The following is a 26,052-nucleotide window of genomic DNA, read 5'->3' as shown; positions in this document are numbered from 1 at the left end:
TTCAATCATCTATTTTTTGAGGACAGGAGGGGTGACGTGGGCTAAGCGGTGATTTAGAAAGGTTTCGATAATGTGATGGATAGATTGGTGATGGGAGAGAGAACCGTTGAGAAACCGATAAAGAGTGAACAGACTATGGTAGTAAGACTGAAAATAAAGACTATCAAAAGAGCACCTCAGAGGCCCATGGGTGGCTCAGACGGCTAAGCATCTGACTCCTAATTTCAGCTCGGATCATGATCTGATGGTTCATGAGTTCAAGCCTCACACAGGACTCTGTGCTCTCAGCATGGAGTCTGCTTGGGATTCTCTCTCTGTCCCTAGTGCACTCACTCTTTCTCTCTCAAAATGAGTAAACATTGCAAAACAGAGCACCTGAAACCAAGGAAGAACTATTTGGAGCAAAATAGGAAAGGTACTAGACAGCATTTCAAGACATCGTCTATTACTGGATCTGATGGCCATTTGTGAGTAAAGAACATTTTTCTTCCCCCAGGTAGGCTCCATGCCCAACGTGAGGCTTGAGCTCACCACCCTGGAATCAGAGTCAGTGCTCTGTTGACCGAACCAGCCAGGTACCCTGAGTGAAGAAAATTTAGTGATCTCTAATTGGTTGAATGACTGGATTAAACATACATTAATAATTCTGTATTATAGGTATTGTAATTCTGTATTATAGGTAGTGTAAAGTGCAAAGTAAGGCAAAGGTTAATTGGCAGACATGTCATTCAGTCTTGTGAAATAGTAGTTTCCATAAAGGGGTAGGTAGAAGGAATGGAAATCACTGTCTAGGGCAACAGTAAGCTGAGAAGGGTTGAGAAGAATCTAGATGATAAAATTATTAGTCAAGGTAAGAAGGGCTGACTAAAACAATAGTTTAGTATAGATACAAACTCTTGTTTGTTGGGACCCTAAACCAGTAACAAAAACACAAGGAGAGGCTGCTAAAATATATGAAACAAACAAACAAAAACACCACAGGAATGATTGACCATGAGAGGTAGAATGGAAAAGGCATGTTCTAGAGTCAGAGAGGCCATCCCCTAAATCCTGGTTTTGAGAAAAATGCAAAGGTTTGGAATAAATGCAATGGAGGAGGAATAGCCCTAAAAAGAATGAAAGACTAGTTAAAGGTTGGTTTGAACATCAGTGAGGAAAACCAGGAAACGAACGTGAAGTTTTTGGTCATCAGCAAGTTTGTGAGCACACTCTGAAGCTGAGGACAGATAAAGGTGGCTCAGATTTAGGTACCAAGATAGCGAAATGTCAAGGAGGCAAAGCCATCTAGGTCAATGAGAGAGCAGAGTGAGGTAGCCCACTCGAGTGACTTGGTTAGGGTGGAATCAGTGAAGGTTAGTAGGCTAAAAAAGACTGGAATATGCCGGAGGAAACCAAAAGACTAGCAATCATCCCTGTTAGTACACGGGATAAGTTAGTAGGTGTAAAGAGCTTTTAAAAGCAAGGAAAATTTAGAGCGCCGAATATAATCCTAGAGACCAAACAGCTGAGAAGTGGCCATCTTCTATTTGTGACCATGCTGCTGAATAACACAGAGCAGAAACAGAGGCTACTGCAATCCATGCGGGAAGCTGCAGAGAACCTAGAGCGAATGAGGCAAATATGCAGCTTCTCCAGGGAGGACTGTAAAAATAATGCCAGCCTTGTGCCATCTCAAAAAGTAGGACAAGTATGAAGTTAGGAGTGGTAAAGGGGTCTACAGGCTCTTTAGACGGGGGCTACAAAAAGGCAGAAAATGCTAAATTGGTATGAAGAGTCTAAAAAAAGTTTAGCTTCCTCACTAATTTCTGAACTTCCAATCACTGTATCACCAGAGCAGCCAATGATCCTTTCAGAGATCAGATTATTGCTGCTCTGCTCAAAATCCTCCACTGGCTTCCCAACTCTCAGCATAAAATAAAGCCAGAGTTCCTGCCAAGGTTTAGAACTAGGTTAGGCCAAGTCATGTCTCCAAGCTGGTCTCCTACCACTCTCCCAACTGGCTCACTACTCTCAAGCTACAATGGCCTCCTTGTGTCCCCTCAAACTTGCCTTCATTATTTACCAGAATCTCTCTCTGGGAGGCTCTTCCACACAACCAACCAAAAGGCTCCTTCACTTTCTTCAAGTCTCTGAGGAAATGTCACCTTATCGAAGACATCTCTGACCGTTCTCTAGAACACAGCACTGTCCCCTACCAGGTGAGAGGTCTCTTACTATACCATAAACTCTCTTGAGAAGAAGGACCTTGCTTGGTTTTAGAGTTTAGAACAGTATGAATTCCCCAGGCCAGGTACCAAGTATTTGCTGAATGAATGAACAGTAAGCAGGTGATGAGAGATAAAAAGCATGAAAGCAGTTGGCAGTTAGATAATTTTGGGGGGACAGACAGACAGCAGTGTTCGCAGGAGTCCCAGACTCAGGAAACTTGGTGTGGTTTCACTTGTTAAGTTTCCCCTCGCCCTCATCACACCTCACACGAGACCTACTATGAAGCCCAGGTCTACACCAGAAAGTGAGAGAGTAATAATTTTACATACTACACAGGTACCCTCCTCAGAGTCTGAAGCTAAATGAAAGCAGGGTTATAAATTAGAATACCAGATACATGAGAAACACCCTAATTTGAATTGTTAACCTCAGATATCACACTCATTTTCAAGCTATTTGTGAAGGTATGAGGTACACTACATATTTATGATCTCAAAAGAAGCCTTACAGAAAAAAAATTGCTTCAATATAGTTTACCTTGATTCACTAAGATTAATGTTACCTTAAAGACTATACAAATCGGTAAGCATGATTTTTAGACTATAAGGGAGGCCAGTTGACTCTTCATGAACCATACACAACATTAACATAAAATGGTATTAAAACAGTGGTGAAATCATGGCTGCAATTTTTGTTTAAAAAATTGCACATTTAAATAGGACAAAATAATTTTTCAAAAAATGCAAAAGTAGGTTGATTGTTTCACAAATTTCAAGAAAAATGCAGAGTACGTCATCCATGTGGTAAATTTACTTTCATTCCAAGTTATTTTGGGAAATAAAGCAGTGACCTGTTAACAGGTTATTTATGGAACTTATGCTAGTAAAAACACCATTCTACTGAGTTTAATTTTGACTCTTCAGTTACGGGAGGTTTGAGTAAGGAAGTCGTGGGTTATGCATCTTAGTCAGGGACCCTCCGCCTCGGTCTCGAGTGATCCTCCAGTACGTTCTTGAAGATTAAGATGATCTCCAAAGCATTTGATATCAGAAAAGTACAACACTGGAAGTTGTTACAGGTAAGCCCAGAATTTTAGGCACTGGGCCCTGACTCAGGTTAGCAACATGCTAGTACTGCAGAAAAGATCTACCAGCCTGGGCTCTCAAGAAGGTCTGCGTTAAGTGTGAATCCCAGTGTGACATGTGACCTCAAACTCCTTCAGCCCGCTTCCCCGTATGTAAAATAGCAGCTGTCGTACACAGGGCTATTTACATAATCTAAACAGTACACAGGGCTATTTACATAATCTAAACAAAGTGCTTGGCATGTATCAAGTACTCTGAAAATATTAATTTATGTGATGATATTCCTTTTAATACCTAAGGAAGGTATCAGTGCTTACACTTAATGATCTGAAAAGTAATTTGGAAATTTTGTGGTCCTTGTAACCCTCACTTAATTTAAGAGTCTTAATTTAAAGAGTCAGGGTCTTCTTGCACTGAACCCATACCCGGACTTGGGTTATTAAGGATTCTGGAACTAGTTTCCCTAGGATATGGTGCTGGTGAAGAAAGCTGTGCCAACGACGGGTGCTATATAGAGCACTTGGGCACATAAACTGCCTACTTTGGAACTGTTCATATTATGTAGTTCAGTAACGATACTTTGAATTCAGAGAACACAGATTAGACGTGCCTACATTCAGTAGAACTTCTGTAGGCTGCAGTGTTTTCCTAAAAGAAAGAAAATGTTAAAGAAGCAGTTAAACCAAAAAGCATAAAAGTAAACTCCAAATTAGTTTCAGGGATAAAATTATCAGTCTGTTGAAAAGGAAATTACATTATAAGGATAAAGACAATTCCCTTTTTGAAATCTAGGCGTGAGAAGTACAGGAATACAGTCACAACTTCCTTCCTGCACGAAATGCTCTTTATGGTATTATTATAGTGCTTATTCTAAATGAAAGATTATTTTTTAGTTAGATGGTATTAATTATGCTAAATAAAAGTATCTTTTTTTTTCCCCTACAAATGAGCACGACGTCATAATTTAGAAACTTAAAGGCTGAGATGGGATTTGGGCACCGCGTCGGAAGGGTGGCCTGGAGGGTGGCCGAGGTGAGGACACCACAGCTCCAGGACAGTTCCCTATAGACACATGGGGAAGCAAAAATGTCAACAAGCAAAGACTTACAGAAACTCCCCTTTCTTATTTAATTTTACAAAGGGAACTTAATTCAAAACTTAATCCTAATACAGAACACATACATAAAATCTAGCCTGACAAAACGGAAAATATCTCAGATCATGTCATAAATGGGGTACTTACATACACTCGATAATTCACTGATAATTGTTACTAATGGAAAAAAATCACTTAAAGTTCAGTATTTCAACACAGTTGTTAATTTATGTTAATAATTTATTATAAAACCCAACTAAGGGCAATTTAATTAATTTTGTTACCAGAGTTCATATAATTGCTATTGACAAGTTTGGATCACTTAATGAAAAAAAGGGAGCTCTAACAGTTATTGTGAAAAACTAATTTTTTCTAAAACCAAAACATTACATGCTCATAGATTGTAGAAATGATCTAATGTTGCTGCAAGGATTGAAGACCGCGGGAATAAGAGTAAGGACGATACGCCCACTTTCGGTCTAGGGGCAAGTTCATGTGTATTAGAATACCGATTCCGCTGTAACACAACCACATTTCAAGTACATTACAGAACTTTCATCAACCAGATTTTTAAAATTTCAAGTAGAAAAAAGTAATTCCAAAATATGATGTTCTGATCAATTTCAATATTCAAAAAGTTCAGTCCCCATTCAGAAACAGATAAACAGTATATTTATTAAATGAGTTAAGACAAATAAACTTTACAAATAGACAAATAATAAAAGGCTCAGTGGCTAAAATAGATGGTAAGCATCATTGAAAGAAATCAACACCATCACGGTATCTCAGTTGGCTTACACGTGTAAAAAGAAATTTTCAAAGAGCAATTTCACAGAAATGAAGCCAGTTTTTTTTCTTATAAACAAATCATCATTTCTTGGTTCAAAACTGACATCTGTTATGAAAATTACCATATCACATATTTGTAAGATGACAAGGAGTAACTCATCTTCAAAGTGCAAGTAAGTCTATTTACAACCACAAAAAAGGCAATGATGAGGAGAAAAGGAGTTTTAAAAAATATACAAAGATTAAAAACATTTGGGATGCAAAATTAAACAATTTTTTGGTTAGAGGATAAAAGAGAAAAAGTGATTGAATTACAGATGCTGATTTCAGCTATACATACTATATAATGGGATCCAAGATCTTGAACAGCTTGCTTGCATTTTTTTCTACTTACATAATGCTCTGGAAATTTTTGGTAGAAATTACAGTGCGTCAAAGAGAGAAATACACACTAAGCATGTCTTGCTACTACTTCATGGATGTCATAAGATCCATTTATGGATTAAATTTGGTGTAAAAAGCCATTGCCTTGAGTTGAAAAATGAATACTGTAAGAGCTCAATACAAACCCTCCAAAGCACATGCACGTCTAAATCTTTTGGTAATTACATTCATATTTAAGCATAACCAAAATAAAAAAAGAAAACTGAAAACATTTCCCTTTTCTCTATTCCCTATGCCTTGTAGGCTCTCCAGTTGCTAGGGTCAATATTTAGAGTTGAAAGGGTTCTTCGAGACAGTCGAGTCTACCACCCTCATTTAGGGTAAAGGATTTTCCCAAGGTCATGCAGCACGTTATTGGCAAATCCAAGAGCAGAAACCAGGTTGTGACTCCTAGCCTTGTATGCTTTCCAGCATATCATGCTACCTCTTTTTACAGTATGATTCACTATAAATACCTGATGAATAAATGTACAGTTACAAATGCTGACAGAGCCAATGTGTTTCTAAGACTTGCAGAGGATTACTGCAAAGGACCGATGAAGAGAAAAAGATTTTCCTCCACCCACCAAAAATATCAAGCACCATCAAACTAAATGTTTCTTTGCTAGGTCAGCATGCTCAGATGTCATAGTCCTTGAAAACTTTATGTCAGTCTGAGGATTGTATACCTGGTGAAATCTGGGCCCTAACACAATGCCAGTTCCTAAAAGGTAAAGACAGGCAAAAAAGGGGAGAAGGTAGACAAAAGAAAAGAAACAACGACTTAAAGAACCCAATTGGCTTAGAGGTGGGCATTCCAGCATCTGGTTAATTGTTGTATCTAAGTATGTATGTTTTAGGACCTTTTCCACCTTTTCATATAATCTCATTTTACCTAATTTGTTATTTGGCCACTTACAAATCAAAATAAATGTATCAAAGATAATGATGATAATTATTATTTCCTTAGACTGTGAGACTATCTTAGACAAACTAAATTCTATGAAGAATATGTCAAATGGTGATTCTATTAGATTACCACTGGGGAATTAAAGCGGTATTTCATGGGGCTGTTACCATCTTGAAATTCATTCCAATTGTGGCTACAGAGAACAGACTGATGCACCATATCTGCAGAAATAAGTAAAGAAGCTAAAATTTCTTTTTAAAAAAAACATTGCTGTGTATTTATTTAATAAAAGGGCATATTTATGTTTACAAACAAGTTTCAAAAACAAAAGGAAAAACATGTATGCTTCTACCTGTTAACCTTTTTCAAAATGCCAACAGCCCTCATGCTCTATGAAGGTTTCTAAGGATTTATTAGAAAAATCAATACAGTTCACTCACAGTTCACCAAGACATCACTGAACTAACATGTTTAGACAAAAACAAAAAGGACTAAGGTTCTCTTGTAGTTTGATAGTTTGATTTAATTTGATTTGCCTGAAATAACAAAAGCATTTCAAGCATCTTTCATTATGTAGTTGATGTCCCACATTAAACAATCTACTAAATTCTGAACAAAGGTTATTAGCAAGTTTTCAAAAATTTTAAAAATTAAACAGTTGTTTCAAAACCATTAAGTAGTAAATGTATTTAAGAAACTAATTAGGACAGATGCCATAACTTCATTAAACACCACTGCTCATGTTTTTTTGTTTTGTTTTGTTTTGTTTTTTTGGTTTTTTTTTAAACAAAGCATTAGTGTTATCTATTTGGCTATTAGTATTAGCAATTTATCTACAATATTTAACAAGGTAAATTGTAGGCAAAAATTTAGTACAGTTTCAATAGAAACACCCCTTTTTGTTTTCCTGAAAATACAGCAGTATTTGAAGGACTAATTTTTCTCTGCATCAGTTATAAGGAAGCTTCCCATCTATGAACAGGAACAAAAAAAGTATCTACAAACCTTGTAAACAGATCTGTATCATTTATAAACATAAATAATCCAAATTATTAACAGCCAACAGCAGAAATTAAAGTTATCAATTCAATGATCCAGGGTTTTGCTCGCTGTACCCTCCCCCTCTCCCATCAAGGACTGAGATAAACTAACGCTCTGCTAATATACTGTTCAGGACCATTCTTAGGAACTACTGATGATCCACAGGTCAGCATATGCTGAGTTTACTGTTTATCTGTCAGTTCGTTTCTCCCACCCCCCAAAAAGCACCCTCAGTCTGGCAGAAAGCTTTGCTTTTTTTTTTTTTTAAAAAAATAAATCTACATTCGTACAAGTGTGTCTTCTGTTGAAGTCCAAAGACAAGAATACGATCTTGTCCATCACAATATGTGAAAAGACCCAGTTTCAATTTGTTTCCTTACAATGCAGCTAGTGTGTTAACATTCAGCTTACAATCAGAGTGATGTTTCCAAACTATGTAGTGGGCTTCCTGGGGATGAAGAGGTAGCAGACTTGTTCATTTCTATTGTAAGGTGAATCCCGCTGTCAACAGCATTGTTATTTTTGTTGGGAGAGGGCGGAGGACTGGAGTTACGTTTTGTAGGAGCATCATCTTCAGCATCAGTGTCATCAATAAGGGGGATATGAGGCTCTGAATCTTCTATCCTAAACTCAGGATGTGTCATAAAGTTGTGAATCGAACTTCTTGATTCCGGTTTTTCTAACCCTTCATATAAAGAACTACGAAATGCATTCACCACTCGAATCTGTAAATATCAGAAAACATAGAACGATGTCAGGATGCTATCTGCTTAATTTAAAAATGGTTCATTTATGAGTTTGAATCCACAAACAGCTAGGTATGAGTGAATCATATTTGCATGTAATGCAGTGGGACTTGCAATACACTGTAAAAAAAATGAATATTTTAGTAGGACACTACAGAACAACAAAACCACATATGCTAAGAATTAAGAGTTATAGAATTCAAAGTAACACTGAGAAAATCTCATGGTCACTGGCTAAAAATTTAATAGCCATTTTATAGGACTTTTTTTCCCTAAGAAAACAAAAACAAACAAACAAAAACTTAATCATACACAAGCTTTAGCTGATTTTTAAAATAAAAAAAATGTAATTTTTGAAAACAATTCAAGTAAGTTAAACAAAGTCAAGCACAGAGGGTTACTATTTATCATGCTAGGAGTTAGGGGATCACCGACTATGAAAAAGCCAAGCAAATATAAGCTGAATGCCACAATGAACTCACATCTACCCCACTATTCCATCAATTAAAAAATAAAAATAAAGACAAAACCCAAATAAATATCTATAAAATGCCATTAAACAGCTATAAATATTTGAGTATATGCCATTTGTCTATAAAGCATTAGCATTTTTCTCTATAATAGATAGAAGCATAAATCACTTTATATACTATAGTTCACTGGAAAGAAGAGATTTAAAACAAAACCAAAACCCTCTGGCATTCTTCTATAAACAACTTTGCAAAAAGATACAAAACTTTTTGGTAGCTTTGTCCCGAAACAAACAGCCCAACAATTTACCCCCCTTCTTAGAAGTCTGCTGCATACATGAAAAGAGGTTAATGGGTAATTAACTTAAAACAGTGTTGCACACACTGACATTAGGTCTCATTAACCCACGTCATACAAACTTTCAAAACAAAAATAAAGGGACAAAATCTAAACAGTTGAGCATCTACTAAACATCAATCCAAACAGTGTTTACTTTTGTACCGATTCTAATGAATCCTGTTTAGTAATGAAGACATCACTTACTCAATTGTTAAGAGAAATCACTAATACCAACATTCATCAAAATCATTCGTACAACGATAGTGAAAAAATTAATGAATTTCTTCAAACATTTGAAGTATTTTTAAAATAGGGAACAGGGGTGCCTGGGTGGCTCAGTCGGTTAAGTGCCCAACTTCAGCTCAGGTCATGATCTCAGAGCTGGTGAGTTCAAGCCCTGCGTTGCTGGGCTCTGTGCTGACATCTCAGAGCCTGGAGCCTGCTTCAGATTCTGTGTCTCCCTCTCTCTTTGCCCCTCCACCACTTTCTCTCTCTCTCTCTCTCAAATATAAACATTAAAAAAAAAAAGGTAACAGATTTATGCCCACTTTTTAAATTGTATATATCTAATATGTACAAATTGATGATCTGATATACATATATACACTTTGAAATAATCATGATGGAAGGTCAAGCTAATTAACATAATCCATCCCTACACATTGTTATCATTTGTGTTTGTGTGTGTGGGGGAGGGGGTTAAGATTCTACCCTCTTAGCACATTTCAGGTAGAGAAGTACAGTACTGTTACCTAAGGTCACCATGCTATATTCATTACATCTCTAAAACTTACTGGTCTTATATAAGTGAACCTTTGTATCCCTTGAACAGTTCCATATTTCTCCTTAGCCCTAACTGCCATTTTACTCTCCATTTCTAGGAGTCTGCCTATTTTAGACTCCCACTTCCAGGAATTTATCTACAGGATTAAAATCAGGATCTTACAAAGATACCTGCACTCCTGTATTGCAGCATTTACAATAGGCAAGATATAGAAGCAATCTAAATTCCCACTGAAAGATGAACAGATAAAGAAAATGTGGCATATACATACAAGGAAAAGTATTCAGCCTTGAAAAGGGAATTCTGTCATGTGTAACTACATATGCTTAGCCTGATTAAAGGCTCATCTCTCCTCCAGGCTGTCTTCCCTCATCTACCAAGCCCTGTCTGCTGGAGGCTGCTTTACCTCTTGTTCATTCAGCTCTTTATAAAGAGAAAGAGGACAGCATGGTCAAGTGAAAAATACAGAGGTGAAAGGTCTGGGTACGGATTCCAGCTGTGCTACCTCCTAGCTGAGGAACCCTAGACAAACCTATTTTCTCAACTATAAAATGGGAAATAATAATGGCACCTACCTTACAGAGTTGTTATGGGAGATTAGTTAATTAATACATGAACAAATTTAGAATAGCGTTAGCTCACAAGTATCAATGTCATGTCAGGGCTTTTCAAACTTTAATGTGCATGCAAAGCACCTGCAGGTCTTGTTAAAATGCAGATTCTGATTCAGGAGGGGCTCTCAGTGGATCTGACATTTAAAGTCTGGAACACAGCTCTTCAGAAATATGGTAAAGATAGCACATCTAGGGTCATATGATGCCCTCCAAATGAAAAGTCAGTTATTGAAAAATTTGTTGAATAAAAATGAATATATACCACTCACAAAATATATTTGTCTAGAAAGTTTAACATGAAGTTAATCATGAGGAAACAGACAAATCCAGAATGCAGGATAAGACAATTGGCCTGGTTTTTTCCAAAAGGTCAAGGTCATTAAAAAAAAGGAGTAAATTGATCAAAACTGCTATAATATAGGACATTACAGAGACAACTGCAAAAATCCGAATAGGGATTGTACATGACAGAATGGCATCAATGTTAAATTTCTTGGATGTGATAATACAGTATGATTACATAGCAAACTTATTTTTAGGAGGTACATGGTAAAGTATTACGAGATGAAATGTCAGTATATCTGCCACTTATTTTCAAATGGTTGACAAAAGATATTAATATACAGACAGATATACTATTGTATATCTATTGTATATACTATACTAATGTATAGACAGATAAAGCAGACATCATAAAATACTAAGTAGTAGTAAATTCAGGTGAAGGGTATTCTTGTATTAATCTTTCCAGTTATCTGTCAGTTTGAAAGTTTTCAAATAGAAAATTTTGAGGGTCCTTCGGATAAAGGCTCATTTTGCATCCTTATAGGATATATACAGACCCTAACACCTACCTTCCATTACAGTGTCATCAACACCTTACATTTCATTACTTTTAGCATCTGTCCCTGAGGTCTGCTTTCCTCAACTGGCAAATATCTATTAAGGGTCAGCTTGGGAGTAATTTCTTTCAGGTAATTTTTCCTGACTTCCCAGGGTGGGTTAAGGACCCTGTTGTAATAGTCCATGTTTCATTGCCATGTAGAATTTCCCAACTACTTGTTTGTTTCCTATATGAGACTGCAAAGTCTGGAGGTTCTAGCATATAGCCCTGGCATACGGCAGGGCTTCCACGAGTGTTTACAGATCACAACTAAAGAAAGATAAGTTAACACCAGGAGATGAAAGGTGAGTGGTAATAAGCCCTCAAAAGCCAGGATGATGTGAAATCCACAGATACAGAGAAGGAGGGACACAACCACCATTAGCTGTCTTAGGCATAATGCCAGGCAATTTGCACACACCATTTCATTTAGGCAGGTGCAGAACCGGCATGATTTTTAAAAGAAAGAGTCTTTTATCTGTCCACGTATGTAAACTTAACATCCTGTCTAACTTTACAGGGTGGTTTGTCCTTGGAGTAGTTGGACAAGCCACTTAAACTTCAAGTCAGTTTTCACATCTGCAAAATGGGTTATCCCATTCTTCCTGTTTTACAACACTGCCGAAAGTGACAAATGAAAATTACTTAAGCAAACAGTGAACGAACAGGCACTGAGTAAACATCTTCCTTAAAAGAGCACTCTTCTTCTTCAGCTCATCTGCTGTCTAGCTTTCTCGTGTTTCCTAGTCCTTAACTGGCAGAGGACCAAATGGAAAAGATCGGTCTCTGCCCAAATACAAGATTAAGCACCAATATTTTCAGCTGATCTGGGGGATGGGTTGAATTGTGGGGTGGGCTTATATCTTGAGTGCCTCCAATATTCTGACAATTCACCATGAAATCAAGACTCTAATGCATAGTAAGGATGATAGAGGTTAAAAGGCTTTGGGGGAATTTGCATTTATTAAAAACCTGAAAGAAAGAAAATGCATTATTCTAGTCAATTAATGGAAATCATGACGTGTAATGGTTTAAGGATTAATCAACAGTACACTTTCCTACTTCCTTGGAAAACTTAATAGAACACTTCTTACCCTGGATGAAATTTTAATTAAACTGATTATAAATGCCACAAAACTTTGAATCTTATACAGGGGCCCCTTCTCAAAAATAAGTAAGTAAATAAACTCAAAGCAATGCCACAAAGTCTAGACTAAGAAGGTAAACAACTGGCTATATACTGAGATCTTTCTTTCAGGGTACTAACTTAACTTTCAAACTGAACAAGACAAGCGTCAAAATGGTAGATTAATATTTAGCTTTAAAAATGTAAATTCTTGGTTCTGTTAGATCAGTTTCAAATCACATGCTTTTGGGAACCATGCAGTATGAACATGTTTAAAGGCATATACTCAAAGATTTATAGTAGTTTCACAAATTCTAAGCTACAATTTTATTCCCCATATTAACTATCAGAGTTAGCATAGAGACAAGCCCACAGATTTCATATCTAATCTTTGGTTGTAACTGTTCCACCTGTTATCTAGCCCTCTAAGAAATAAAACAACAACAACGACAACACTTTGAGGTCTCAATCCACTTTACGAAAAGAAAGCTTTATGAAAAGCCTGAACAATGAATTTAAACATTAAGGAGAAAATGAGAAACGTTAGGTGTGTGAAGTAGGAAATGTTAATTTCATGCACTTAGGAACACACACTCACACCCCACAGTAGTAGAAGCAGTAGAAGAGGAAAACACTACATGTGTAGGGGTAGAAATATTTGTTACATCATGATGCTGGCTGGCGATGGAGGGTTGCCGCCTTAGAGCCCCCTGAATGGAACTTCCACTCTGGAAAGCATTCACTACATCCATCTGCAAGGAATCAGAGATTGTGACAGCTTGCTCAGCAAGAGAGAGAGAGAACAAGAGAAAGGACCATTCCATCTATCAACATATAAAAAGTAAAGAAAAAGGCACTTTTTACAGAGCAGATAAATAGGCAAGAGTAGCATTTTGAGATGAAGGGGGAAAAAAAGCTAGGAAAAAAGGAGCTGAGGGGCATATAGACACATTCCTTCACGATGAGTTAAAACTTTCACTCATTCCAGGCACCAGTATTATTTTTCAAAAGAATACGTTTTGTGGGTTGGAAAGGCTAGAAAGGAAGTTAAGGAGGGCATCCAAACCTCCTCCCCAGGTCTTAAAGCCCTCGGCCCCCACACCCATCACTGCTCCTACCTCTCTACCAGGCCCATACCTGCGTCTGGATTCTGTTCAGACCTCTAAACCACAAGATCTGGCCGCGCCGCAGCTCCCGTTCGGCATGGTCGATCTCTTCCACGTCCTCTGCGAGCTCCTCCTCAGGTATTTCTTCCTTTTGTGTTCCATGGCCAGCTTCTTTTAGGAATTTTAAACGGCTAGTTGGAATTGTTGAAATAAGCTACAACACAGGGGAAAGAACTTAGAAATAAATCAAAATCAAGTAAAATTAGACCAATCAACTGTAATACAAAAGGCGGGAAAAGTTTCAAGTGTGGCCAACTATCGTCGTCGATGAAGCAATGAGATCCAGTCCATCAGGCTTTCTTTCTCAGAACAACAACAACATGGTCTTTTCTTAGCTCCACAGAAGATTTAAGTCTGAATAGTAAAAAGTTTTCCTAAGTGGAAATAATCTGATTATAGCTTTCTTAAGTAAGACACTCAAGACAGTAAAGTACACAGACAAACCCTGACGTATATATATTAAGCTCATATTAATTATATTTATTTCAAATAAAACAAAAATGGCAGCTGGTCTTACTAGATGCAAAACAAGTTCATGTTTCATTAGTGCAGGAAGAGTTCAATGAAAAAGAAACATACTAAAATCAAAAAGTCTTCAAGGTTAAGCTGCAAATAGTTTTTCTGTTTATTAAATGCATCTATTTTTACAACAAAGCTTTTCAAAACTGGATTAATACTGATTGATAATGACATCAACAGGAACAAATGTCCCAGGAAACACAAAGAGCACAAAAAAAACAGTAATAAATATGTATTAACTTAAGTGTCAAGAGCCACTGCTTAAGGAAGTCAGGCTTAACAGGGGGAAATAAGCATGCAGCCAGAATCAGAGGTGCTTAAAGACCTTCTAGTCCAACCTCACTTCACAGAGGTAGTCGAACAGACTCAGACACATAAGACCTAAGGTCTCCTGACATCAAAATCAGTGCTCTTTCTACTGCGACACACGTAAAGTCAACAGACAGCATCAACCAAAGCCAGCAACTGGGCCCTGTTGGGTATGTTAGTTGTACTGAACTTCCTCTTCCCGAAATGAGCCAGATGTTTTGGGAGGTTGGGGGTTCTGTTTTGCCTATGAGGAACATGATGAAAGAACTAAAAAGGTAGTCAAGAAAAGAAAGGAGGCCCAAGTATGGATCCTACTTAAAAGATGTCTATTAATGAGCAATGCAACAGGAATAAGAAGAGAAACCTCAGAACCTAGAAACACAATTAAGAAAAAGGTAAGATAAAGGCACACAAAGATTGGGTTAAGTTTCAGTAAAACCTGGATTATTTACCTAGACTGACTTGCAGAACAGTAAGTTAGGTCACACAAGTTACACGCCATAGCCTATGTTAACTTTCATTTATGAAAATGTTAGTACAGACTATCAGTTACTTTTACAGTAATGGTAACGAACTTAAAATGAACAGGGAACACATACCATTCCCACTTATCTTTTAAAAAAAATGACAGGCATTTGTAAGCTGCCTATACCAAAGATGAAATATATCTCATTTTTCAGGTATTGTATTTTATATGAATATTATTAAAGCCAATCAATCCAAGTAATTGAAAGTGTCATTTTGTGGCCCATTTATCCAGATACCATTATTTTTACAGAAACATTCTCTAAATGAGCTGAAATTCAAGTTCCTCCTTGACTGTATTTTGGATTAAATTACATAACAAAATGATGAAAAGTCTAGTAAAAATATTAATTCTGACAATGCGAAAATAGGTTAGAGCAAAAGATAGAGATATTAGCATCTAAACCAATTATAAATACATCATCTTAATAATGGCTGTAAAACTTGTTCTAAAGAACAAATTAAAAAATGTGTAAGAAATTTAAAGTGTTTATTATATAAGCATAACCATAACAATAACATGAGAACAAATATTACATTAAAAAAAACCCTCATACCCCTGAACGCCCGCCCTTTCATGAACCAGAATGGCAACTACTTAGAATTAAGTTAACAGAACTGATTAAGGAAAATACATACTGGAAATTGAAAAACAAAAAAATCACTTTAGGTTTGAACAAAAAATGATGAGGTTTTTACCTGGCCCCAGAGTAACGTTCCCATTCCTAGGAATATTGACCATAGCCACTGTTCTATTGAAAGTTCTGAACAACTGAAAGGTTTTCCACCAAACTGCACAATTATTATCTGGAGGAATAATCGAGAGTAAATTTATTTAAATCTTTTAAACTTTACATTTCATATACTTCAAAAATTACCCAGATTTGTATCCTTTAAAACTCAAGCTGAGTAACGATTATTCTGATGGTGACAGGTATTATCATATTCACAGCTGCAAATAAGACAAATGAAAAGAAATTAAAATCTCTCTGCTGAAAATTTTAAATGCATGTATATTTCATGTTTACATTATGTCCAGCAAAAATTAAAAAAAAATTCCCTAATCAGGAAAGATAACTTTACACTATTTCCGATATGATCCAAGTAACTGCATTCCCTTGTATTTAGTATAATTCTTTGAATAATTTTAGTGTATTTTTGTGGAAAAGCCCATAAACTATGAAAAGTGAACATAATATTCAATCTTGTTTTCCTCCTCCATAGCTGTTCTTTGTTCACATTTAGATGTCAGGATAAACTTGAATAGTAAGAGAGAACAAGCAATTTGCAAAGTTCTATGAACGCATTGCTTACTTAGGTAAACCGTCAAAAATTTGCTCTCCGTTATAAATAGAGAGAAGTCCAATGATCTGCATAAATAAAACCCTTAATATGGTGCTTATGCTGCTCTCCTTATTTTAAAGGAATAATAAGAACTAAATATCAATATTCACCTTCTTGTGAGTCTGGCAGGCTTCTCTTTCATATGGCAGTTAGTAGCTACCAAATATTGAAATTAAAAGGAATCGATTCAGTATTAACATTTTAAAACTTTTTAAGTTATGAATTCCATTCTTTATACGTGTACTTGATCCCAAATCCAAGTGATATGTATTTGTCAATTCCACTGCTCTTCAAAATCAAGATTATTTGTATACTTCACAAATACATTTCTACCTGTTTTTTCTTTCAGCAGCCCAACCAGTCAATAATAACTGATTTAGCAGTACTGTTTGGATTTTAATAGAGATATCTAACTAAAATAATTTTCTTTCATAAACCGAAAGCTCAATATTTACTTGTGAGTTTTCCATTTTTTTTAATTTGAATTTTATCTTTTGGTATAAGGAGGATGTGAAAAACATATTAAGATGCCGGGCAAATAATCAATGATTAATATGATCAGACTGATTTTAGTCTGATATTTTTTACATTTTTATTTTTTGAGAAAGAGAGCGAGACAGAGCGTGAACAGGGGAGGGGCAGAAAGAATGGGAGACAGAGAATCTGAAGCAGGTTCCAGGCTCTGAGATGTCAGCACAGAGCCTGACATGAGGCTGGAATCCACCCACTGTGAGATCATGATCTGAGCTGAAGTCTGATGCTTCAGGGACTGAGCATCCCAGGCACCCCTGTATTTTTTTTTTTTTTTAACTTTTACTTATCTATATTTGAGATAGAGAGAACACAAGCAATGGAGGGGCAGAGAGACAGAGGGAGATACAGAATATGAAGCAGGTGCCAGGCTCTGAGCTGTCAGCACAGAGCCTGATGTGGGGTTCAAACCACGAACTATGAGATCGTGACCTAAGCTGAAGTCGGATGTTTAACCAACTGTCCTTCCCAGGCAACCTCGGAAGTAGCTGGATTAAGCAGAGTTCAACAAGTTTCTTAATGGCAGGATTTCCCAAAGCCTTTGAACTGTTAAAAAAAAAACAAAACCCAAAAAGTGTTGCGGGCATTTGGGTGATTTTCCCTTCTAAGCAGTAAGCTCAGAGCTTCTTCACATGCATGGTCTCTCTTAATGCTTTAGTAAATTCTGTGATGTGACCCAATTATTATCATCCCCATTTCAAAGATGAAGAAATTAGAGCTTGTCAAGGTCAGGCAATGATTTGACCCCACGACTGAGTGACTCCCAAGTTTGTACCTGTAACTATTATGTTGTATTGCTTTAAGAAACTCCAAAAAGGGGTTGCCGAGGTGGCTCAGTCGGGTGAGCATCCTACTCTTGACTTCAGGTCATGATTTCACGATTCCTGAGTCTAAGCCCTGTGTTGGGCTCTGCGCTGATGGTGCGACACCTGCTTGGGTTTCTCCCTCTCCCTCTCTCTCTGCCCTTCCCCACCTTGTGTGTCTCTCTCAAAATAAATAAATAAGCTTAAAAAAAAAACAAAAAAACTCCAAGAGGTACTTAAATAGGCAATATTTCCTAAACTTCTCTGAGGTTATATAAGAGCAACTAAAGGAACCAATGTTTCATGAAACATATTCTGAATACACTGATTGTTTTAATTGCTACAAAGTAGAAGAGAGACAAAATATTTACAAAGAATTAAGGATTATTATATACTGACCTGTCCAAAAAAAAAAAAAAAAACACAAAAACAAAAACAACAAAAAAGATGAGAAGAAGAAAAACTGACCTGTCAAAAAAAAAAAAAAAAAACACAAAAACAAAAACAACAAAAAAGATGAGAAGAAGAAAAACCAGCTAGTAAATAAAAGAGAAATGAAATTTAATACAATTTATAAGGTAAAGTCTTCAGGTACCTCAGCTCTACAATCAAAACTTTGGCCAGACTGTTTTAGAAACAAACAAAATGAGATCTGTGAAAATCAAGGGTCATGTTTTCCTACCCAGCTGAAACGGTCTATAAAAATGCTATTCAAAGTGCTGATCCATGATAAGAAGATAAGGAACAGGCATCAAAGTACAAATCAATACACTGTTTGCATAGTACTCTACCGCTGCTGCTGTTGCTACCACTACTACTACTACATGCAGAAAGAAAAAAACTCCACAGAACCCTACAGCAACATACAAAAAACTCTCAGCTGAAATACAGTGTGATTAATGAAACTGTTAATTTACATTCTGAAACATGCTCCTTATCTCACTGTGGACCTGTAATAAATGGATGAGCAGCTGGTCTACAGACCACACTTTGAGCAGTAAGGGCTTCTTTATAAGGCACTGAAGAATGATACCCCACGTTAACTGTTTTGGGTATATCAATCTTTGCTGGGAACCAAGTTACTAGATTTGCTTGATAGAGAGACAGGCAGTTAAATTTTTTGCAATTCCCGTATGTTAAAAAGATAAAATAAATTCAATTTTACAGCAAGTAAAAGCTTAAACTTTAGCATGTCATGGACAATGATTTTTTAACAAACGTGAACCAAGTATTTCCAGAAAATACTGTTGTAAGTAAGCAACATTTCTCCTGAAGTTTATGGAAACTGAAAGCTAAAACAGAAACAAGTCTAGGGTTTTGGTACCTAGAGTACACAAGCTATGGGTGAATAAACTTTCAAATTCTTCGATCTTCATTTCAAAACAAGCACTATCACTGCCTGATTCCTTTGTTGAAAAAACTCACTATTTAATTTTAAATCTTGTTTTGACAGTACAGGTAACCCTTGAACAACACAGGTTTAAACTGTGTGGGTCCACTTATACATGGATCTTTTTCAGTAAACGCAGCACAGCACTGTAAATGTATTTTCTCTTTATGATTTTGTAGTAACATTTTTCCTCTACCTTACATTATTGTAAGAATGGAATATATAATATTTATATAACACTCAAAATATGTGTTAATTGACCAAGTTATTGGTAAGGCTTCTGGTCAACAGTAAGCTAACAGTAGTGGAGTTCTGGGGGAGTTCAGAAATTATACTCAAATTTTCAACTGTGCAGGGGTGAGCTGGGTGAGATGATGGTGTGGGTTTGTGCCTCTACCCTCTGTGTTGTTCAAGGGTGAAATGAAAAACTGGCATGTACCAACTTAGGAAGCAGCAGTCAGAATCACACGAAGTTTAGAATATTCATTTCAAATATTATTATTTAAAAATAGACTCAACTATAGACATGGAATTGCTATCAACTGCTAGATGCAATTCAGTGATCACTGTAGCTAGACTAGAAACTGGTTAACTGTAAGGTTTACTTTAAATAACATTAAAATTATAGTAGTTTGATAATGCTATAGAATGAAGAATCAGTAGTACAATTAAAATAGCATTAACTTAATGTGCTGTTCAGGATTTCAGGATAGAAATTATCATATTTTCACTGGAGGTATGATATTTAAAACTTTTTTTAGGTGTCATTAAGGCAATACGTAGAAGCCCCACACATGCAGCGGTCAATTATTTCCAGAACAAGCTACCTGTTTATCTAGCATCTCCTACATAATAATCAAATTTGAAACTATCTTTTCCAATTACCCACCTGTACCACAAAAGTGCCTAAAACAATTGTGCAGAAGATGGCATTATTAAAGATTCCTTCGAATACATTTCTTTCACCGTGAATTTTCCGGGCATTTATTTCGTTGAAAAGTTGCATCAGCACAAAGGTATTAAAAACAATAGTATAATGTTCCGAAGGAGGAGCATGCAAAGGAGCATTTCTTCCACTATCAATATCAAAAAACTTTTCTCCTGAAAGAATGAAAAATTACTATTTTGTAATTATCATACAAAATAATTTAACATTTCAAAAAAAGTATGCCATAATAAAACCTAGCCAAACCTTTACTTGATCTCCAATGACAGCACAGGAAAAGTTGGAAGGAACCTGGGGTTATCTAAGACAACTCTCTTGTTTTATAGGAGAGGACATGGAAACCCCCAAATTACGATATCAAAGTTAGTGGCACAGCCAGAACAAGAAACCAGGACTCATTTTATTTCCTCCCACTATCTGCCCTAATGCCTCCCTAAGCATCATCCACTGACAAAGAGGACAAAGTAAAGATAAATGGGGAGTCGGAAACAGAACAGCTTCTGTTCTTGACGAAGTTGTAACATTAAAACATCTGGGATGATATTAGCTTGGAATAAAAACAACCGAAGCTTTATCAGGCACTGAATTCTTACCAGCAAATAAGAGTGTAAAGACTACTACAAGTTGATAGAATGCATGACCCAAAATATTCTTCATCATGGTGCGTGAGATGAGAGGCTTATTTCTACCATAAGGCTTCCGGAGCAAGAGAGACTCAGTGGGGGGTTCAGTCGCCAGAGCCAGGGAAGCCAGCGTATCCATTATGAGGTTCACCCACAGCATCTGCACAGCCTTAAGCGGCGAATCCTAGAAAAGACAGGTTTCCTAATAGACACTCACAACTATTCAGGGACTCAGCAATTCTCAGGAAGCCTTTTGTATTTAAAAACCTGAACAGAACAGGATTATACTTTTATATTAATTAACCTACAATATCAAGTTTCAATTTATTCAACTATATAAGTACTTTAAAACGGCAGATTATACACATTTTGCTTTAAAACAATCATGTTTTAATAAAAAAAAGAACTGTGAACCTACTTGAGTAATACAGGCGCCCGTGAAGGCAACAATCACTGCTACAACATTAACTGTAAGCTGGAATTGAAGAAATTTGGAGATGCTGTCATAGACATTTCGTCCCCACATAACTGCTTTAACAATGCTTGTAAAGTTGTCATCTGTGAGAATAATATCAGATGCTTCTTTAGCTACGTCAGTTCCAGCGATGCCCTATTAAAAAAAATTCTGTGAATTAGACTAAATGTTTAAACTATAACTTTTAAATATCCAAAATGGTAGTAAATAACAAAAATTGTTACCACTATACTTAGTAAATAAGGACTTAAATTTACTGTAAAAGAAGGTAGTACAGTTATTTTGAGACATGTCAGAAAGATATTACATCTAAGCAAAAAATCAAAGAAAAAGGTATTTTATGCAACTTAAGTACAAACCAAATATTTTCAATGAAAACTTAGTGTCATAACTGAGATATGCTGTAAGTATAAAATATGTACTAGTTTTGAAGACTTAATACAAGAAAGAAAAAAAGTTCAACAGTTCACTATTTTTTTCACTGCTTACATTTTTAAAGGATATTTTGGATTCACTGGTTTAAATAATTATTAAACCAAAAGAAAAGAAAGTTCAAACTAGGTGTGAAAAAAAGGTGGAATGAACATAGGCATTAACAAAATTCCTCCCGACAGTCACACAACAATAACAACTCACAAAAGCAATGTTAGGGAGAAAGGAGATACTGCAAAGAAACCCTAAATAAGGCTGGAAAGGAGATAACGAAATTGTAAGCTGGCAGACCCCAGAGAACTGAATCCTAAGCTAAGAGTAGGAAAAGCAGAGAACTAACTTTTTTTGCACTACAGAACTTTCCTATACAAGGCTCAGTACTGGGCAGCACCAGGCAGCACTGGAAGGAGAGGTGAAGGTATGAATGAAAACAGGATTTCTTGTAAGACACTGAAGAAGTACCAAGAAGGTCCAAACTAGAACCACAATGTTCATCAAGAATAGGATGGGATGGATTAATAAACTGTGGATTAATAACAACAAGTAAACTACAGCTATATACAATACAGATGAATCTCATAAGCATAATGATGAATAAAAAATGCTAGACCCAAGGAGCCCCTGGACAGATCAGGTGGTTAAACGTCTGACTTTGGCTCAGGTCATGATCTTGCAGTTCACAGGTTCAAACTGGACTCAAAATAACACATAATACAAGATTCTTATGTTCAAAATTCAGTAACAGACAAAAGTAATCTTCAGAATACTAGTTACCCTTGCAGAGAGACAGGGTAATGATCAGAAGACAGTGTGATTGACACACTTGTGGGAATAGGTAATAATCTACTTGCCTTACATACAACAGGGCTGTTCGCTTGTGATAATCCATTCAGTTGTGCATTTATTTTATTTTTTAAAATTTTAATTTTATTTATTTTGAGAGAATGAGAGGGGCCGCAGAGACAGAGGGGGACAGAGAATCCAAAGCTGGCTCTGTGCTGATAGCAGAGAGCCTGATGTGGTGCTCCAACTCATGAACTGCAAGACTATGACCTACGCTGAAGTCAGACATTTAACCAACTGAACCACCCAGGTGCCCTTCAGTTGTGCATTTATGACTTAGGCACTTTTCCATATGTGTGTCATATGTAAATAACAAAATTACGAGAAAAGGCCACCTAGATCCTCAAGGCCTCTTCCCAAGTCCATGCAACCTAGTGGCAATTTGCCAAGCCCTCTGACCTGGCCAGAGACTGCCTGCTAATTTATTAGAGAGAGTATGACAAAGAAGGTCCAGACTGAAGGTACCAAGCACTGCTGAATATAGTGGGGCTATCCTGTAAAAAAAAAAAAAAAGAGGCTAGGAGCAACTCTGTTTATTGAGTGTTGAGCTCATTACCCTGTTTTCTCTACTTGTTTCCTAGTATACCAGTATTAAGGATTGCCCGCTAGGTACAGATTTGATCATTATTTTCTGGGAAATCTTAAGAGAAAAGACCTAAAAATACAAATCAACGTACCCTAAGGAAGTGAAATGGCCAAGCCAGAACACTTTACTGAGAGGCTTCTGGTTGACAAATCCCACCCAAAGGCCCAAGGTTTTCCAGCTTCCCACTGGTAAACACTCAGGGACAACCGAGAATCAGCTGACATCTGAGGAAAAGACTAATCTGAAAGACAGAGACTAAACCAAAAGGAGACAGACTCTGCAGAGACAAAAACTTATTTTAAAAAGTCAAATCCTTAGAAAGGTACATCAATGGGGTGCCTGGGTGGCTCAGTCAGTTAAGTGTCCAACTTCATCTCAGGTCATGATCTCTCGGTTCGTGGGTTCAAAGCCCCACGTCAGGCTCTGTGCTGAAAGCCAGCTCAGAGCCTGGAGCCTGTTTCAGATTCTGTATCTCCCTCTCTCTCTGACCCTCCCCTGGCTCACGCTGTCTTTCTCTCTCTCACTCTCAGAAATAATAAAACATTAAAAAAAAAAAAAAGAAAAGGTACATCAATGACACATGAATAGGATGCTAAAACAAGAACGAAAAACTTAGAGATCCAAAAACAACTCTTGGAAATTAAAATATATGATCACAGAAATGACAAAATAAAAACACCCCAAAACTAAAACAAAACAGAAACTGAGGAAGTATCCCTGAAAATAAAGCAAGATGACAAAGGTATGGTAAAAACAAAAACAAAACAAAACAAAAAGAACAAGACAGTAAACTCAAGTAGTTTAAGAACTAGGAAGGAGGGCAGGTATTCCAAAAGGAGGAACAGTGGAGATGAAATAAGGCTAGTATAAAAAATTTTCACAAAATTGAAGGAGTTTACTTCATAGTAGAAAGTCATTCTATGACAAAAAACCGTTATACTTCAGGAGACTGGAAACTAAGGAAAGACGTACATACTTCCAGAAAGGGGGAAAAAAAACCCCAAAAAACAACACAAGAAGTTCAAAATTCAAAACGGTTCCTAACAATAATAGAGGATTGAATTCAAAATTCTGAGTGGAAAAAACGATTTTCAAACTAGACTTTTCTACCAAGTCATATTAAGACTAAAGAGTGAGAAAAGGGTAGAGATTTCATTCATAAATCTTATGAAAAAGTTTACCTCTCATGAATTGTTCTTTGTCAGGAAGCTATTGGAGAAGACAGCATTACTTTATGAGGGAGCAAACCAAAACAGATGATGACATTGAGTCCAGGAAATACAAGACCCGACATGAGAGAGGAAAAGGAAATCCTCAGGTATGGAGAAAAACAAGACAGCTGGGTTGCAGGCCTAGCCAACAGTCCACATACAAGCATGTTGGAAGATCTGGGAGAGGAGGCTCTCAGAAGGTAAAAATTGCAAAGTGCCAGATGATTATGACATAAAGGAAGGAGAATTTGGTGATGAATTCGTGTTAAGTACACAGAAAAGCTAAGCCGAAGAGTGAACGATTTAAAAAAAAAAAAAAAGATTTAAAAAGAAAGTCAATGAAAAAGACAATTTATAGGGAACATAAAAAGTTGTGTGGGGCACCTGGGTGGCTTAGTCGGTTAAGCGTCCGACTTTCGCTTAGGTCATGATCTCACAGTTCGTGGGTTTGAGCCCCACATCGGGCTCTGCTGACTGCCAGCTCAGAGCCTGGAGCCTGTTTCCAATTCTGTGTCTCCCTCTCTCTCTGACCCTCCCCTGCTCACACTATCTCTCTCTCTCCTAGAAATAAAATATTAAAAAAAAAAAAAAAAAAAAAGTTGTGCAAGCTAGTAAGAGTTATCAGTAGACCACACGGCTCAGCTTGGATCAGCATTTACGGTCACAATAAGGAATGTACGCTGATCTATATGAAATTATGATCAAATTCTGGGGGGAAGAGTGACAGGATAGGTAGTGTGCATGTATGCAATTATGGAAGTGACAGTGGTGTTTGCCCGTTGAGCCCATAAAAGTGCTACATCTCTATCTTCCTTAGCAAAAGTGAATAGCTGGTGCTTTATATTAAGAGAACAAAAAAGCATCATTGTGTCATTCAGATATATGGAGGCAAACAATTAAGGAAAACAAACAGCTAAAATAGTTGGTCTCCTTTTGTCAAAAAAATGAGCTGGAATAAGTAATACGTGCTAGAGACCTAAGTAGTAAGTCTAATGAAATGATCTTTTTAAATGCATATATTGTTTTGATAAACTTTTCTCAAAAATACTCAATGAGAAACAATCTTAATTTAAAACTTCAATCTCCAGAGATGCCTCGGTGGCTCAGTCGTTTGAGCGCCTGACTTTGGCTCAGGTCATGATCTTGCAGCTTTTGAGTTAGAGCCCCGTGTTGGACTCTATGCTGACAGCTCAGAGCCTGGAGCCTGCTTCGGCTTCTGTGTCTCCCTCTCTCTCTGCTCCTAACCCGCTTGCATTCTGTCTCTGTCGCTCTCAAAAATAAATAAACATTAAAAAATAATTTTAAATTTGAATCTCTAGCTTCTAATCAGAATATGTTACTTTGAATGTGTAGCATATCTAACACAGCTGAGCCCCACAGGTTTTCCTGTTTCTCACCACCCTTGTCTTGTACAAATGCAAATCTCATCACTCCCTTGTTCACAATCCTTCAGAATTTAAAAAGTAATTTTGAGATGTTAATTGGTGTTCAAATGAAAATGAGTTCCACAGTCAAGTAAGTTTGGGAAACTTCCATCAGAAAACATTCAAGAGCTTTTTTATGAGCTTCTCTGGGCTGTGTGCTACCATGTGTGCGTCTCCAAACTTCTTTTACTCCACTGGAAGTCTGTTTGGCAAGAGGGGGTCTACCAGATGAAAGAACAAACTCTTTTTCTCAGCATTTAAGGCCCTTTTCAGGTGTCCCCAATCAGCCTGGCTTCAGAATCCATTACCCTCTTCTAGTCAAGTTAAACTTCCTGCAGCTCACTGAGGGTCTCTGGGCTGTAGCTATCTACCTCCTCTCTCCCTCAGCTCCAGTGGCACTTCTTTTTTTT

The 26,052-nt window shown here is 36.9% G+C and overlaps 1 protein-coding gene across 1 annotated transcript in view; it reads right to left on the bottom strand.

Annotated features, from left to right (window-relative positions):
- Window positions 1-5,045: 5,045 nt before the first annotated feature.
- The window catches only part of ATP2B1 (ATPase plasma membrane Ca2+ transporting 1), a 133,709-nt gene continuing 112,702 nt past the window's right edge, over window positions 5,046-26,052 (bottom strand). Inside the window, exons 17-23 of the mRNA XM_039240225.1 lie at window positions 21,090-21,281; window positions 20,642-20,855; window positions 19,992-20,203; window positions 15,734-15,841; window positions 13,653-13,835; window positions 13,154-13,267; window positions 5,046-8,277 (exon numbers count right to left, since the gene is read on the bottom strand). Coding sequence (XP_039096156.1) covers window positions 7,966-8,277; window positions 13,154-13,267; window positions 13,653-13,835; window positions 15,734-15,841; window positions 19,992-20,203; window positions 20,642-20,855; window positions 21,090-21,281 — 1,335 coding nt within the window. The 3' untranslated portion in view covers window positions 5,046-7,965. The remainder of the gene's footprint in view (window positions 8,278-13,153; window positions 13,268-13,652; window positions 13,836-15,733; window positions 15,842-19,991; window positions 20,204-20,641; window positions 20,856-21,089; window positions 21,282-26,052) is intronic.

This window comes from Hyaena hyaena, unplaced genomic scaffold (assembly GCF_003009895.1).
Source record: "Hyaena hyaena isolate Hyena2069 unplaced genomic scaffold, ASM300989v1 scaffold_170, whole genome shotgun sequence".
Taxonomy (NCBI): Eukaryota; Metazoa; Chordata; class Mammalia; order Carnivora; family Hyaenidae; genus Hyaena; species Hyaena hyaena.
This window is presented reverse-complemented; position numbering and strand designations above follow the sequence as displayed.